At 51.8% G+C, this 17732-nt stretch overlaps 1 protein-coding gene across 1 annotated transcript in view; it reads left to right on the top strand.

The window, feature by feature from the left end:
- PEPD (peptidase D) overlaps positions 1-17732 on the top strand; it is a 112096-nt gene that overhangs the window by 43214 nt on the left and 51150 nt on the right. Inside the window, exons 8-9 of the mRNA XM_047836422.1 lie at positions 300-375; positions 1313-1359. Coding sequence (XP_047692378.1) covers positions 300-375; positions 1313-1359 — 123 coding nt within the window. The remainder of the gene's footprint in view (positions 1-299; positions 376-1312; positions 1360-17732) is intronic.

The following is a 17732-nucleotide window of genomic DNA, read 5'->3' as shown; positions in this document are numbered from 1 at the left end:
TCTTCCACCACCCACGGTGGGTTCCAGATCTTGAAACTGGAAACAGCCTGCATGCCCAAGGCTGGCATTAAATCAGGATGGGCAGTACTTAGCGCAGCGTATCCGTCCTGGGCCTTCGCGGTCCATCTGCAGCCTGGCTGGGCGCGAGCCGGCCCTGTGGTCCTTCCCAGGCTGTGCAAGGTGTGACGGGCCCCGAGGTCTCCCTGGCAGGGGTGCGTGGGGTGGAGGCGGTGGTGGAGGGGCTCGTTCAGCCAGCCCCTGCCGGGAGTCACTGACTTGCCGCTTTGTTCTCTCTGAAGCCGAGTCTTTAAAACGGACATGGAGCTGGAGGTTTTGCGTTACACCAACAGAATCTCCAGTGAGGCCCACCGGGAGGTAAGTTGGGCACAGGCTCGTTGGGGTGCTGGTAGCTGGGGTGGGTGAGTGGTGTTGCTCTGAGCAGGGCAGGAGGGCCCCATTGGGATGGGTGGTCTTGGGGAGCTTTAGTCCCAAGTGCCCCATGAACAGGCAGCAGGTGTCCCTTCCAGCAGAGACTCGTGATGGCTCTTCTCTCTTCCCCCGTGGGGGCAGGGACAACAGAGGCTCTGCCCCTCTTCCTCACCTTAAGGCACCCACCCTCAGGGCATCTCCCAGCCACAAGTCCCCCACTTCCAAGAGGGCAGGGCTCTCCTTCCCAGCACTCCGGCAGGTTCCAGCTGCTTTTCAAGACTCTCTCGTCCTCACCCATGATTCAAGCACATGGATTACTGTCCTCCGTTTTCCAAAAACTGTCCTCCTTCCCAAACCTTCCCACTTTACCTGAGGAGCCAGAGCAAGTAAGGAGGCGCATTTCTTGCAGGACGGTCAGGGTGACGGGTGGCCTGGTGCCTGCTTAGTGGTGGTCGTGGCTTTGTGCGTTTGTGAGTCACAGCCTCTTGTATGCGTTTCATTTTCTGCACGTTCTATGACGGCTAAACAAAGGAAACCTTTTAGGACGGTCACTGTCGCTCTCTGAGCATCAAGTATTCACCAGGCATCTGGATTAAATCTTTGCCGCCCTCGGTCTGCCGCTGCCTGTGCCGTAGAGCTGGGTACTGGATGCCCGCTGGCTTCCAAATGGAAGTGCTCCAGAGTGGTTTAAATAAACTGTGCGGCTTTCGGAGCTTTAAAAAAGTTCTAATTTGTTACATTTCTGCACCACTGTGTGCACATATCACTCTTTTTTTTTTTTTTCAAAGAAGAGATTCTTTTGAAAAAGTGCTATACATTATTTATAAGGCAGTGTTACTTATCTCCTTAATACAAATGTCTTTGCTTAATATCCATCCTCCAGGTAATGAAGGCTGTAAAAGTGGGAATGAAAGAATATGAGATGGAAAGGTAAGCTGCCGTGTTTCTCTGGGTAAAGATTAAAATGTAAAAAACAGTAATTTATGTTCCCTGAGCAAGTAACAGATGAGGCGCCACAGCCCCGCGCACAGATTGAGTGGGGATCGTGAGCAGGGCTTTGGCATCGTGGGCAGAGGATTTGTCTTCCGACTGTGGCCACCTCCCCGGCTCTCGGCGGAGTGTTTGATGGTAATGGTCTCTGATTACTTTTCAGGATGGTTTAGTGCCCCATCATTCCACTCTTGGACTTTGTTTCTGCAATTTGCAGGAAACTTTACCAAATAGCTGCTATTGTGACTCTGAAAGCCGCTAGTAAAGAAAGCTTGCCATTTTTATGTGTAAACACTGCCATTATGTCTGCTGTGCTTGGATGACTGGGTCGAGGAATGGTTAAGTGGCTCGTAAAGCATTCTGGAGAACTCCATTGACCTTGGGCTCCAATTAGGCTATAGCGCCCCACTGGAGCGCTTCCCGGGGCTGCCGAGCATGAGGGGTGTGGCCTGGCCAGCGCCTCAGCCCCTCTTCAAGACCCAGGGGTCAGCAGGTTGCTGCCCATGGCATGAGGAAGCCCTTGGGTCAGACCCAAACTGCTCCTGTGGCTCTCCTCCCACCCAGGTCCTGGGGCAGGAGGCCCCCAGTCCCGGGTCTCCCGCCAGTGACAGTACCGTCTAGAAGCTCCACTGGGGAGAGGACACCCCCTGTGATATAATAAGAAACACATATTTGGTCTCTGCCCCCATCTCCTGGCACAGAGCTTCTAGAACCCTTGGAATTCTTGAATTATTCATAATAAGCCCCTTTCAAGGGCACCTGAGTTTATGCTAATATGGTGACTTGTGGAAGGTGGGCGCTGGTTGCTGGAGGAACCACTGCTGAGATTAGGGGGTTGGAACTTGCAGCCCCCCCTCAAACTCCAGGGAAGGGGAGAGCGGCTGGAGGTGGACTTCTGACCAGTGATTTACTCAGTCGTGCCTGCAGAAGGGAACGTTCATAGAAACCTTACACAGTGGGGTTGGTGGACACGTGGGGGGGTGCTGGAAGGGTGGCGACCTGGAGGGGGCATGGAAGCTCCTTGCCCCTCCCCCATACTTTGCTCTGTGCCTCCCTTTTCTGTTTGGCTCTTCTTGAGTCGTATCCTTTCTAATAAAGTGGTGATAGTAAGTAAAACACTTTCCTGGGTTCTGTGAGCCATTCTAGCAAATTATCAAACCCAAGGGAGGGGGTCACAGAAACCCCCAGTTTATAGCCAGTCAGCCAGAAGTACCAGAGGCCTGGACTTGCGATTGGTGTCTGGAGTGGGGGCAGGCTTGTGGGACTGGAAGGTCTGTACTCACTCTGGCCGTTCATGTCAGAATTAAATTGTAGGACGTCCATTTGGTGACCACAGAGAATTGGAAGATTGCTCGGTGTCACTCACATTTGGTGTCAGAAGTATACATACAGAAAAGAGTTTCACCTTTATGCTGCCCGCCCCATGGCGGGGTGCCCCTTGTACGGGTTTGGTACTGTCACCCCTTCCCCACTTTGCTGAGTCCACCCGGGTGCTCTCGGGGCCCGCTGTGCCTCCACGTCCCTCTCTCAGCCTTTGTGGCCTGCCTGCTTTGTCAGTGTGGGGTGAGGCTGAAGTGCAGACAGAATCAGCAGTGGACGCTGTGGGCATTTCTGTTCACCTCATGTGGCTTGGGGATCAGCATCATTTTCAAAGTCTAACCCTGAAAGAAGTCCAGAACAGAGGGCCTCTGTGTTTCTCTCCTCTTACCCCGAGTAGTGAGAGGTTAACATGGCCTTGAGGGCCCTTGTTGCTGTGCAGTCCCAGGAGGGGGCACGGAACAAGTGCTTCATCAAGGACCCAGCTCTGTCACGCTGGAGGAGGACAGGGACAGGCACGCAGAGCTGTCCCAGCTTTTGCCTCCACGTGTCTGCTGCAGTGCGGTATCTGCTCTGGTAGTCCCGCGGCCCCTGCCCCCCGCCAGGATCAGGGCCAGGAGGGGTTCTACAGGGCTACCTGGGAGGTGGGCCGGGCAGCGGTCCCCCAGATTGGCACTGCCCCCACAAATCTGTTCCCCGCTGAATCGGCCCATAGCTGATGCCTCAAATAAAAATAACCCAGAAATTAGAGCAGGACTAGCTTGCCCCAGGGTGGAGCCCTAACGTCTACTGTGCGGTGGCAGCCCCGTGTCCTAAGCTGCCGGAAGTCCAGCTCCAAAGCTGGCTCCTGGGAGGGACATGAGCTGCCCTCCCACCCACTGTCCAGAGCCTGAGGCCGCTGCAGCCCAGGTGGGCCTGTGTGTGAGCTCTGGCCAGCGGCCCTCGGAATGCTTCCCCCAGCTCCTTGCTCCCCGACCCAAGGCAGTGCAGGGTTTTTTTTTTCTCTTTTCATGAGAAAGTTCAGAAATCCACCACGCTATGCAAAAAGAGAAAAGAATAATATAATGAGCCTGAAAGTCCCCAGCAGAGTTTGTGTTTCCTTTTGTTTTGCTATAGTTATATTTAAAACCAACCCCCACGGGGCACCTGGGTGGCTCACTCAGTTAAGCGTTCCACTTCGGCTCAGGTCATGATCTCACGGTTTGTGGGTTCGAGCCCTGCGTCAGGCTCTGTGCTGACAGATTGGAGCCTGGAGCGTGCTTCGGATTCTGTGTCTCCCTGTCTCTCTGCCCCTCCCCCCCCAAATATAAATAGACATTAAAAAAAGTTAAAACCAACTCCAGACATGATGTCATTTCACCTGTACATACAGCAGTAGGTGTCTCAGCTGATGAGGGTTTTTTTCCCTTTATGTAACCACCACATCATTACCACATCTAACCAAATTAACAGTAATTCCTTAATCTTACTAATACCTAGTCCACGCTGGTCTGTTTGCATCAAGATCCGGAGTCTCCACGTTGAGTTTGGCTGTTCTTTGAAGGGGTCTTGGTTAAGCTGAGCTCTGGGGACACCATACCTTCGTCTTCAAACTGCTCAGTGCCCCCGCCCTCCAGTCCCTTGGCCCCACGGCCGCTTCCTCTGTGGATCAGAAACATGAGCCTGAAGCTCACAGCAGAGCAGCTGTCCTGAGGATGCCAAGTGGCATTAATTCAGCTTGACTGGATGCACCAGGTGTGCATGCTATCGTGCACCTACTGTATGCCTTGCACACGCTACGGCTGGCTGCAGGAGGTGCACATGGGAAGCTGAGAACAGGGACGTTCCTGGGGCACAGCACTGGGGGATTGGGACTGTGCTGGGGAAAAGCTGAGGCAGAGACGATGAGAACCAGGCGGAATCTGTTCCTGGAGGACAGGTGAGCAGGGTGACCTTTGGGGGCTGAGGGTGTCACCCCCGAAGGCAGTGGGAAGATGGTTGTCATTGTTAACCTTTGGGATGTCCCAGGCCAGATTTGAGGAGGCCAGTGCCAGCTGAAGCCCCTGGGGACACGTGCTGTGGTGAGATGGGCTGACTTCTCTCTGCCTCAAGCTTCCTCCCCACAGGCACGTTTCTCTGTCATTGCCCGGGTGACTCTGTGACACAGTTTTGTGGTTGGTGTCCTTGGGAGGCTGGAGGCTTCTTGAAGTCCTGTCTCCTTTATCCCCAGTGTCTGCCCCACAGTTGGTGTCAGGAGATATGTGTGGGTGAGTTGGATGGATGGATGCGAGAGAGAAGAAAATGTCCTGAGCTATTTTTTGCTGTCCTCTATGCCACCATGAACTTTGAGAATTCTTTTCTTAACTAGGTGGGGAGTATAAAATCCTCTCTAAAGCAGGTATTGTTTCCCCATGGGGTGTGGCCCTTTTAATGCCAGGCTGGACCGATGCCCGGGAAGGCCCAGGGAGCCCAGGTTCCTGTGCAGGCTGCTGACCCATGGGCCCAAAACAGCATCCCTGGAACCTGCTGGACATTGTGCCAGGAGCCTGACCAGCCCCACAGAGGGACACAGGGCAAGACGAGCAAGGACTCCTGTGTGTCAGGACTTGGGGGCAGGGTGGGAGCCTGCCCAGGGGATGGGGGGTTGAGACGGGCTGATTTTCTCAGAAGAGGGCAGACCATCAGGGCAGTGGTGCCCAGACTCAGGCCAAAGAGATGCTGGCCTGGAAACCCGGTCCTCATCTTTGTTTGTCTGTTTTATAATCAAAGGTTTGTTATACAATCTTGAGGGCATGTTAAAAGAAAAAGTGAGCTGATGGCGTTTATTAGGACCCCCCTCTCCTCTGGGCTGTGCCTGTGAGTAGGGTTTTCAGAGGGAACGAACATCATTTTCTGCAGTTGAGGTATAGTAAATTGTGTTAAAGCGAGAAGACGTTAATGTGTGGGTAAATCGGGCGCCAAGGGCACCTGAGCGCAGGCCCAACCAGGCTGTCCATTTTACCGCCTCATATTATTTCACATTAAGAGGCATAACCAGCTTGTAGCCGGCTGGTGTGGGGCTGGCGGCAGAACCAGTTACCTGCAAACGCTAATTTAGAGCAGGCTCAATTGGCTGCGTAAGCAGGTCCCGGCTCACGTTTGCCACAAGGAGATTAATAACGATGTTTTGGACAGCCTGGGACCTTAGTTGAAATTATGCTTTCTCTCCAGGCTGTGAATGGGGCATTTGGGGCTCTCCCGTGACCACTTCCGTGGGGGTCGTGGGAGGGATTTAAAGGCAGAAGGTCTGTGAGGTGTGCTGGGGGACTGCGTGGCTGTCCGTCCTCCTCCCCGGGCTGGGGTCCTTCTTGGCAGACGCCCCCGACCCTGCCTGGAGACCCTTGACAAGGCCTGGGTTTTTCCCTGCTGTTGTGTCCCCACAGCAGCCCACACCGGTAGCCTCCTTGGTTGCTGAAGAACTCGCTCCGCTGTGCTGGCCGTTCTGAGGTTGTCTTACCTCCCCTGCCCTCCGGCAGGGCCGAGTGAGTCATGATTCTGTGCACTCGGTGTGCCCTCTGAGTCCAGACCGGGCATGGGAGATGGGGGCCAAGCGGAAGGGTCTCCTCCCCTGACGCTGTGCGCCCGTGTGTGCACGCACACAGACATCACCCACTGACACCACACACACTCCCCACAGACCTATACACCCCCCGACACCACCCACCTATACCACGCATACATATGCCACACATATGCACACTACACGCCCCATCACTCACACCACACAGACGCACGTATCACACACACAGTTACAAAGTACTGTGCACACACCCCCCACATCGTGCACCACCTTGTACACCACACTGCTCACACACCATGTACACTCACACCTGCACCCACGTATACACCACACACACACACACACACACACTCACACACTCTCTCTCTCTCTCTCTCTCTCTCTCTCTCTCTCTCCACGTAAGCTGTGCGGTGCTGGGTCTTTCAGTTCACCCACCCCAGGGAGCAGGTTGCAGAACCCTTGCTGTGTTGTTGTACAATAAGTCCGTTTTTTTTTTTTCTTTTTTTGAGGACTAGAACGCTTAACTGCAGTGAGGATAATTGGAAGATGGGGAGAGTTTTCAGGAAAACGCCACAACCACAAGCCTACTAACTCGCGGCGATTATGGCTGTAGAAACACAGGCAGCTGGCGCAGACAAGCTGCTTTTCCCTGTCCTGCCCCCTGACCCGAGCCCTAGGTCTCACCAGGCACAGGTGACCCCCGAGCTCATCCCTCACTCCCAGCTCCCCCACAGGACCCACAGACTCCCCGGCTTCTCTGTTGTATCTGCAGGGGCTGCATTTCCAGGTGTCCTGAGACCGCCGGGCTTTCTCAGATTAGCTCCCTCTTTGTCCAGCCCTCCCGGTGCACTGTAATCCCCGAAGGACCATCTCTCAGGTGCCTGGACCCGCGTGCCCCACTCTGGCTCTGGGTCTTGCCGGGGGCTCTCCGTGCTGGATGTGGTGGTCAGACATGGCCCTGTATGGCTCTGGCCGTGCCCCTTATGGGTCGTGCAGAGGATCCAGGTTTCACTGGTGATGGATGTTACCAGGAAGCCCGTATTCTCCTCCTTGGAGGCTCTGGAGATGTATAGCTTTCAGTCCCCTGGGAGTGGACCATCTAATGTGGTCTCCCTCTAGGCAAGCCTGGGTGTCAGTAAGGCCACCCTCAGTTTACTTTCCTCCATGAAGGTGCTAGAGTTTTGCTCGGGGCCTTTGGGGCAGGTGTGGGTCCAGTCAGCCTCTGACCCTGAGCCCCCCTGCGTAAGAACGGATGTGACAGGCCTTCTCTGTGGGCCTGGTCACTGTCGTGGGCATGTCCTGTCCCCTCCATGGCAGGCACATCCTCTCTCCACTGGCCACCTTGAGGGACGAAGCCACGGCACGGCTGGCTCATAAAGGGCCTGCTGAGACCCCAGGTCTGGGTGTGGCGGAACCCGTTCTTTGCCTTGTGTTGTGAGGCTGATGCAGGTTTCCTGCCAGCACTTCCTTGGCTGTTGGAGGCAGGCCACACTCGGCCTACCACGAGAGGGGTCAGGAAACCCCCATCTGTTTGGTATACCCTTCAGGAAGGCAGCCCACGAAACTGCACCCAGCTGGCTGTACCTCAATGAGCTGAGCGAGCCCTTTCTAAGAGGCAGGCCCACCTTGGGGAGACAATTCCTAGGTGTTCAGAACAGGCTTTGCCTCATCCTGGGCCATCCCGTACTGGGCAGGGCAGGTCCCGCGTGCCCACCAGCCTTCTGTGTCCGCATGACCAGACATGAGGGAGGGGAGTAGCTCTCTCTTCGAGGTTCAGCAGACCCCGTGTCTGAAAGTATAGCTGGGACCTTGGTGGTGGAGGGGCTGTGGGCCTCTGAGGCTTAAAGCAAGGTAGCGCGTTTTGCCCACAAGAGTAACTGGAAAATGGGTGCATTTAGGGTGCAAACAGGTCTGGTATTCGGCCGGAAAATGTGGACAAAGAACCAGAGAGAAAGGCTTCCTGCAAATAAGCAGCCTGGTTGATGCAGCCCTAGTTAGAGCTTTTGGGGACAAAGCCAATAGAAATAGGCATTTACTCTTCAAATGCCCGGGAAATTGCCCCCTGAGAATCCTGGTAAGTAACAGCGGTGCCCGCAGGCATCTGTATGGATTTTCCTGTAGTATTTCACCATTGAACCCGATTCTGACCGTTGACTTCTCATAAATAGATATCATCAGCTTAAGGAAGTAGTATTTTCTTCCTGACTTATGAGAAGATTTTATCAGGAAAAGATGTTGAATTTTGTCAGATGCCTTTTTGGCGTCTCCCTTGGCCTTTTTGTGTATATGTGTTTCGAGGAATTGATAAACTTTTAATTTTATGATAGTTTTGGATCACAGAAAACTTACAAGTATATTAGCTAGTTCAGGCATACCCCATACCCATTTCCCCCTGTCGTTAACATGATTGGCACATTCGTCACAGCTCGTGGACAACGTTGACACATTATTACTATCTGAAGTCCACACTTTATTCCGTTTTCCTTACCTTTTACCTGATATTCCTTTCCTGTTCCAGGATCCCACCCAGGACACCCACTGCCTTTGGTTGTCCGGTCTCCTTAGGCTCCTCTTGGCTGTGACAGTTTCCCAGACGCCCTTACTTTTGATGACCTTCACAGTTTTGAGGCATGCTGGTCAGATACTTTGTACAAGATCCTTCAGTTTTCGTTTTTCTGATGTCTTTCTCAGGGTTACACTGGGGTCATGGGTCACTGGGAGGAAGACCACAGAAGCAGAGTGCCTCTTGGCATCGTGTCGTATCAGGGCTCCGTGCTGTCAACCTCACTTATCCCTGGTGTTGACCTCCCTCACCTAACAGGCAGCGTTTGTCAAGTTTCTCCACCATAAGCTTCTCTTTCCCCCCTCCCGTACCGCGTTGTGCTCTGTCCTCTTGGTTTGGAAGCGTCTACATATGCTGTCTGTAATTCTTCTGTGTAGGGATTTGTCTCTTCTTCTCCGCTTATGTATTTGCTGAATCACTCATTTATGGACTATTTTCTATCTATATGGACTCATAGCCGATTATTTTCTACTTTGAGTTAGAATCTGGTGTTATTTATTTTCTTGCTCCAATCATTCTAGCTTTGGGCATCGGGGGCTCTTTCAGTTAGGCTCCTGTGTCCCTCTGACATCACCCACCCCCGGTCAGTTTGCTTTCTGAGCTCTGTCTTACTTTCTGGCTCGGCAGGATGCTCCAGGCTCCTTTTGTGTGTTCCCCGCTCGAGCCCTAGAATCAGCCATTTCTCCGAGGAGCCGCGGTTCCTTTTATCGGAGCGGGGCATGAGACGCCAGGATCGGGCACTAGGTGTACCTTAGGTGGATTTTCTGCAGGGACCTCCTGGTGGGGAGCTAGTGTGGCGTCTGTGTCACGCACTGCTTCGTCACGGCGGATTTCTGCTGTAACAAACCGCATGACTGAGATGGGGAGGCAGTAAAGAGTGGTGGTTAGAGCACGGCCTCCGGAGACTGGTGCACCCCGCATCTGAATACCAGTTCTGCCACTCATTGTGCCTCAGTTTCCTCATCTGGGAACAAGGTAATAACAGCATTTCATAGGATGATTCGGAGGACCCAGTGAATCATTATGTGGACAGTATGTAGAGCAGGCCTGGCATCTAGTCCGCATCACCAGGACTGTTTTGTTGTTAACTCTTTTACTATAAAGGCTCAAAGTAGAGGATCGAGCTACACATTTTTTTTTGTTTAACTCCCTTTGCCATATTTTGAGAACAGGGTTTTTGAGACTGTGATTTGGGAAGTTCTTCATATTTTTCTGTTTTCTAGAACAGTTTAGAAAGCAGAGGGGCTTTGCAACAACATGGATAGAGTTGGAGAGTATTATGCTAAGTGAAATAAGTCAGTCGGGGAAAGACAAATACCATATGATTTCACCCCTGTGGAATTTAAGAAGCAAAGCAAGCAAACAAAGGGAAGAGAGAGAGAGAGAGAGAGAGAGAGAGAGAGAGAGAGAAACCAAGAGACTCTTAACTATAGAGAAGAAACTGATGGTTCCAGAGGGGGATGAAATAGATGATGGGGATTAAGGAGTACGCTTGTGGTGACGAGGACTGAGGCATGTACAGGACTGTTGGATCACTTTATTGTACGCCTGAAACTCATATAATATTGTATGCTGTCTGTATTGGAATTAAAATTAAAATTAAAGAAAAAGAAGGCAAAGAGGCATGTCTATTCCTTGAACGTTTAAAGAAATCAGAACTTATTGTTTCTTGGGGGGAGGATTTCTTGGACAACTTTTTCAGGTTTTCCTAAGGCATTGTTTCAGTCTGACTTTATCTTTTATTCCTCTTAGAGTTAGTATAGTACATTTTCCTGGAAGGGTGTTTTTCTTTTTTATCATTTTCTTTGTTTCTTTGTTTCTTTGTTTCTTTCTTTCAAATTTATTTTAAGAAAGAATGAATGAGGAAGGGGCAAAGAGAGGGGGACAGAGAATCTGAAGTGAGCTCTGTGCTGACAGCAGAGTCCAATGTGGGGCTTGACCCATGAACTGTGAGATCATGACCTGAGCTGAAGTCAGATGCTTAACTGACTGAGCCACCCTGGCGGCCCCATCTTTTTATTTATTTGTTTTTAATTTTTTTTAATTTATTTTTGAGAGCAAGAGAGACAGAGCATGAGTTGGGGAGGGGCAGAGAGAGAGAGAGAGAGAGAGAGAGAGAGAGAGAGAGAGACAGAATCCTAAGCAGGTTCCAGGCTCCGAGCTGTCAGCACAGAGCCCGATGCAGGGCTCGAACCCACGAACTGCGAGATTGTGACCTGAGCTGAAGTCGGACGTTTAACCGACTGAGCCGCCCAGGCGCCCCTTATCTATTTTTCTAAACTGAAGTATAGTTGACGTGTAATATTAAACTAGTTCTTGGAACGTTTTTATTCTCATCAAGAATTTTGAACTTATTAGAACCGGGTTATTTTATTATGTTAAATGTGAAAACCTGCTCTGTGTCTGTTAGTTACGTTTCCTTTCCTGTTCCTGACTGTCTGCTCTTTCTGTATGGGGAAGCTTTGTGTGGCCACTTTGATGGTATCTTCATACAATCAGCTTCCAGATGTAATTATCAGCTCCACTGCTGATCTGCCTCCTAGACCCCCAGTTTTATGCTTGTTCCTTTCTCCTCCCTTCCTGACCTCGTTATGAACATCTGTCTTTAAACTTCTTCAGTTGAAACTTCATTTTTTCCCAATCTTCTTCTTGTTGAGTAATAAATGAATTTTGGCTCATATATTTTTGATGCTGCCTTTACCATATCCTATGAAGTTTTAGCTGATTTGATTTTTGACCTAAGAAATGGACTAAGAGCATTTCTTCTCGTTTCCAGATAGATGTGGTTGGTTAATTTTCTTGGTTAACTTTTGGTTACTGGTTTTCACTGGAGTTAGAAAATGTAGGGGCACCTGGGTGGCTCAGTCGGTTAAGCATCCGACTTAAGCGCAGGTCATGATCTCACGGTTAGTGGGTTCGAGCCCCATATTGGGCTCTGCACTGACAGCTCAGAGCCTGGAGCCTGCTTCGGATTCGATGTCTCCTTCTCTCTCTGCCCCTCCCCCACTCACACTCTGTCTCTTTCCATCTCTTGAAAACAAATAAATGTTAAAAAAAAAAATTAAGAAAAAAAAAGTGTAGTCTATGTAAATTTTATTTTTTTTAATTTTGAGATTTTTCTTTGTGACCTATTTAAAATTATTTTTGTCAGTATTTTGTGGGATAAAATCAAACATTAAACATTTATTGGAAAATGTTAATTTTTTATTTTTAGAGTACATGCTTTGATGTACGGTTTCTCATCTTATTCCAGTTTTCTGCCTCGTCCCTTAATTTTGTGCATTTTCTCTAGGATTAAGAGAGGTGGTTTTATGAATTCCTCTGTGGTTCTTAACAGATTTTTGTGTTTTATTCATTCCCATGGTTGTTATGTTTTTTATTGTGTATTTTACCTTTGTACAGCTTCGAGGAACCCCTGTTGACCTAATTAATCTTTTTTGTCTTGAATTTGACTTTATCTGATACTGGTTTTGATAAGTGTGTGTGTGTGTGTGTGTGTGTGTGTGTGTGTGTGTGTGTGTGTGTGTGTGTTTGCATTTTCCTGGTGTATCTTTGCTTACTCTTGCTTTTAACTTTCTCAGCTGCAGTTTTTGTGTTCCAGATGGAGGGCCCCTAGGTGTTAGGAGAGCCATTTGCATCCGTCTTGATGACCAGAAGGTTTCCTCTCTCATGCGCTTTGGTGCTTTCTGGCTCTGTACCACCTTTCAGGATTTTAAATTTTTTTGTCATCCTGGAAAGTTGCTGAAGTTTTCTTTGTTCTACACATTCCACTTTTGGTGTAGAGTTACTTTTAAATTAAGAAGAAAGGCCCTGTGTTTCTCTATAGTCTCTACCTCTGTGAAAAATATCGATTCTTCACTTTGAAAAATGAGACATTCAGCATGGTTTTACTCTTCATCCTCCCCCACCACCTCTGCCTTCCAGTTTTTTACGATCTGACTTCTCTTTCCAGCAGTTATTTTCAACATTTGTGTTGTTTTATAATCATGTTTCTAACAGTTCAGAATTAGCACTGTCTCACTGAATCCAGTGTGGACCCCTGTTTTGTACCATGGTTTTCCTTTCCTTGAATGCTTTCGCTTTGACCTTGCACATCGGAGAGTTTTTCTGCTGCCTCCTCTGTGAAGGATGGTTTCACTGGGTATTGAATCTTCATTCCATGAAACCATACCCTCCATTGTTGCCAGAGATCTTAGGCAAATCATCTTCTTTCTCCTTTCTAGGGAACTTTGTAATTTTCTTGCCTTGATGCTTATAGGAGTCTTTCTTTATTCTGAGGGTGACGGGATTTCCCAAGGATTGGTGCTGTTTCTTGGTGCTGGTCTGGGCTCCAGCCGTACTTAGGGTGTCAGAATCCCACCGGCCTTGCCAGCTGGCCTGAAGGCCCAGGCAAAGGCGTCCCCTTGAGAAGAGGTGTGAGCTCTTTGCGTTAGCATACAGTTCTGCAGCCAGTGGTCAGCAAGGGTCTTGGGGGGTACGGAGGGCCACACGGTTCAAGTGTCGAGACATAGATCAGGTGTGTTCTGACTTAGGCCAGTGGCGGGTAGAGCATCATACGTCACACACAGACCAGATGGGGTAGAGGACACAGCAGGTTGACTGTGATCTAGGTGATAGGTCCTGTGATGTCAGCAACAGCCCTGTGGAGTTAGGAGCAGCTTGGCCACAAGCGAGGCTGGTCTGTCCATGCAGGACAGGCCAGCAGTGGTGGCTGTTTGCACACTCAAGTGGGAATATCACGCCTGTGTGTTTCCTGTTATCTCCGTGGTCACTCCCCAGGGGCATTTATCCTCTTGGGTCACGTTATCCGAGACCTGGGATACTATCATTTATCATGTCACTCTGACAGACGTCACTCCCCAGTTTCTCTGTGGCTTCCTTCTCAGTTACAGAAGCTAATGTGGTGACCTGTTTAGGGGCCAGAAGCCATGCAGACAGGATTAGAGTTGTCCCTGTGAGCCTAGGATCTGGTTCTTTTTCTTTTTTTTTTTTTTTTTTTTTTAATGTTCATTTATTTTGAGAGAGAGAAAACATGAGGGATGGGGGCAGAGAAGAAAGAAAGAAACCCAAGCAGGCTCCATGCTGAGCACGGTGCCCGACATGGAGCTCAATCCCACGACCCTAGGATCATGACCTGAGCCGAAATCAAGAGTGCGATGCTTAACCAACTGAGCCACCCAGGCGCCCCAAGATCTGGTTCTTTAATCTGAACAATGAAACCTTTCCTCACTTCAGGATCTTCCTTTTAAATTCCTGCTCTGCATGGGGTTCCCTGGATGCCTCCTCTGGCCCTTATCTTTTCTGTCATGATTCCCACTTCTGCACCAGTAGAAAGTTCTCCTGCTTCTCTTCCCATTCACTTATGGTAACCGGCATACACCAGCTCTACTGCTCACTAATTATCCTTGTTTATGACTTGGCTACCACGACTTTGGTCTGGCTGTAGCAATGCTGAGCCTTCTCTTGGTGGCCGCAGGAGACCTCTTCTTCTCTGTAGCGGATCATTGAGTTGGCTGAGTTGGCTTTGGCCACACCCCATTAGCTGGCCTGCCTTCCCCTCTGGGGCCCATGTGAGACTTGCCTGTAGCTCCCGTGGGCTTCCAGAAGCTTCTGTCAGGTTAGGGTCCTGGTGGGAAGACCCTGGGTGTCCCCACTTCTCACTCCCAAGGAGGAATTTTCTAGCAAGACAAAGGCCAGAGTTTGTAAACTGGTAGCCTCTGGGCTAGACTCTAGGACATAGGCGGCTTTCCTTGGGCTCACACAGTGGGGTTTTTGGGTTTGTTCTGGTTGTTTAGCCTCAATAATGAAAACTCAGGAGACTTTTCTGGCTTTTCCTAGAAATTGAAATGGATGGTAACCTTGGGCTGAAGTTCCCAAGGAGTAGCAACCCAGTGGGCACTGAGTAGCTACAGGCACCCACCACAGACCCCACCCCACCCTGTCACTCCCCACTCCCCCCAGCGCCAGGCGGCCCTCTTCCATCACCCTTTTCATCACTCTGAGGCCGCAGCTGCTTTCAGAGTCAAGAAAGATTTCTCATACCAACGTCTCTATCAAAAGCAGGAAAAATAAGAGCCAAAGGGTCATGTATTTTAAGAAAAATGGGAGAGCTGTAGGGGGAAAAAAAGACTGTTTCTCATGTTTCGTGTGTAAATTTCTGGTTGGCTTCAGTCTTTTACAGGTTACCTGCCAGGTGCCCCGAGGCCTCACCCCCACCCCGGAAGAGCCTTTCTTTCCCTGCACCCCCTGAAGGAGCCCAGTGGCAGGCAGGAGGGGTGGGGATGCGGCCTGTGGACCCGTGTCCATCGGGGAGGGGGAGTAGTCCTGTTCAGTTCTGACCACCAGAGAGCAGGGCTCCCAAGTCCCAGGAGTGTCAGCGCAGAGCTGTCCAGTAGGAGCCTTTGTCCGGGTGTCGTGCCCAGAGTAGGCAGACAGTTGTGATCATATGGTGAGGTTTGGTGCCGGTCTTTTAGAAAATTCTCATCCAGGCCTATTACATGCTGGTGCAGAAAGATGCTCCCTGTGGGAGCAATTATTCTGGGCTGGGAGTTTTCCCCTCCTAACTCAGAATTCTGTAGATGTCATGAAGGGTTGAATCCAGGAACTCAGAAAGCCCGTTTCCCTATCTGCCAGCAGGCATGTCTGCTCTTGAAACCTGGAGGTAGTTTTTGATGAAACCACAGAGAGGGATTTTCTACTTAGAGGCCCCAACAACAGGCTCTGGGTGCTGGGTTCTCTGTGAAGCCAGGCTCGTGTCCCACACAAGTCGCCCAGGGCCCCCAGCCCCGGGCCAGACCGGCTGTGGCCTGCGTCGCGGCTCCCCTCGGTCTCTGGTGTGCAGGCTAGATGGTGCGTGTAGTCAGTGCGAGCCTTCCGGCTTCCTCCAGTGGTCGTCGAAGGCCAGGCTGCCGTCCTCGCCCCGGCTGCCTCCACTTGCGGCCGCCCCAGAGGAGGGTGTGGGGTCGGGGTGGCCGGTCAGAGGGGCTGGGGCAGCTCTGCCCCACTCTACTGCTGTTCTCCCGCAGCCCTCGCCGATGCGGGACCCCACACGTGGTACTTGGGTCCAGGAGAGATGCAGGCGTCTGCAAGCCAGGCCGCTGATGGCTGCTGGTGGTGGCAGGCCAGGGGGTCTGGGCTTCCACGTTGTCACCGTGGAACATCGCAGGCTCCTCCCGGGCCTCTGGCGCTGCCGCGCTCCAAGGTCTTCTCCTGCTCCCTGCTTCTCCGAGCGGAATGCGATGGCAGCCACTGCCCTTGGGCGAGACCCCGGCCGTGAAGGCTGGCTTCTCCCAGCTCCGGCACCACTCCTCACAGGCCCAGCCGGCCGCGTTCATGTTTATTCTATGGTTTTGTTAGAAAAGACGGTGCTCTGGTGGCGCAGCACAAGCACCCGCACCTCCCCCGCCCCCTCTGCTCTTGCGTTGTGCCTTCCCCTGTGGCCGCCCTCTGTGAGTGTGCCACACACCCTCGCCAGCTGAATGGATTGCGTGTGTGACAGCACTTTGGCTCCCCTGTTCGTGAGTGGTGGTTGTTGACCTGTGTCTGGGCCTGGGCTGGGGCTGCCCCCATTTCATGACCTTTAGGAACAGCACTGTGGGCTGCCCGGGCAGGTCTTCCAGGTTTCCTGGCAAGATCCAGGTGCACTGTCCCCTGCCCTCCAGCCAGGGGTGACTGGGGCTCGTTGGTGGAAGACCCTGCCCGTCCAGGCCCCCGCCACAGCACACGCCTGGTGGCTGTTAGGGGTCAGGGCCCGGCCGGACTTGGTTTTTGCTGTGTTACTTTGTCTTGCTGTTCATCCCAGCAAGAGAAGTGGGGTTTGACTGCTCTTGCTGGAGCCGGGCTGGTGGCTGTAGAGACAGACACTCTGGGCGGAGGAAGCTGATGTCGGCCGAGCACCACTTGCTCTCTTGAGGGGTGAAGGAGCCCTTTTGGGGCAGGTGTTCCTTGGGAAGATGGTACCAGCTGCAGGACTGGGAAGGAGGCCCCTCCTGGATGCACAGTGTCCAGTGAGGGACTTCCTTGCTCCTACTAGCCCCGGCCAGCTAGTGAGTTCCTGGGGCCCTTGGGGACATTCTGCTCAGGGGTAGGAGGGTCTTGACCAGGGAAAGGGCAGCTGCTGCTAGCTGAAGCTGGACAAGTGTCACTGTCCCACAAGCAAAAGGACACAAGAGAGTGTCCTGGTGTCCTGGTGAGTCTGGGGCCTGGCTGCCAGCATGACCTGTCCGACACGAGTGTGGTTCGTGCCTTTCCCTCTGGCGTGGGGTGTTTCCGAACAGGCTGTACGCAGTCCATATATTTTCAGCGTGAGCTGGAGTCCTGGAGTCTTTGAATCATTTGTCTTGGCAGCTCTTCTTGAAACTGAGAAAGGTGGAAATTCATCTAGGTGCTGAGAAAGGAGCCTGGAAGAAGAAAGTGTCTGGTGGCTGCCGTGATGGGTGGCATGCCTAGAGATAGTGCTGGTGGCTCAGAGATCAAACAGCTGAGAAATGGTTTCCCAGGAAGAACTCAGGGAATTCTAAGTAGGTAATGAGTAGTGACTTTCTTTTGATTTACGGCAAGACTTGGCAATCAATCTATAATGCTTTGAAGAGGCAAGAAATGAATCTCCAAGAGGTTACGGTCTGCACGCTCCGCACTGGCAGTCCTTCCTTGTGGGGCTGGGGACGGGCTGGCGGTGGGTCCACTTCACTTTTCTGCCACAGAGATCCCGGCCCCTCCTTGCAGGCCACACAGCTGTGGCTGGAGCTGGCCTGAGGGAGGGGCTCCTCACATCCTCCGTCTCCCCGCCGCCTCCCCCTCCCCCTCCTCTCCCTCCTCCCCCTCCCTCCCCCTCCTCTCCCTCCTCCCCCCTCCCTCCCCCTCCGCCTCTCCCTCCCCCTCCCTTCCCCCTCCTCT

The sequence above is a fragment of the Prionailurus viverrinus genome, chromosome E2 (assembly GCF_022837055.1).
Source record: "Prionailurus viverrinus isolate Anna chromosome E2, UM_Priviv_1.0, whole genome shotgun sequence".
NCBI lineage: Eukaryota > Metazoa > Chordata > Mammalia > Carnivora > Felidae > Prionailurus > Prionailurus viverrinus.
This window is presented reverse-complemented; position numbering and strand designations above follow the sequence as displayed.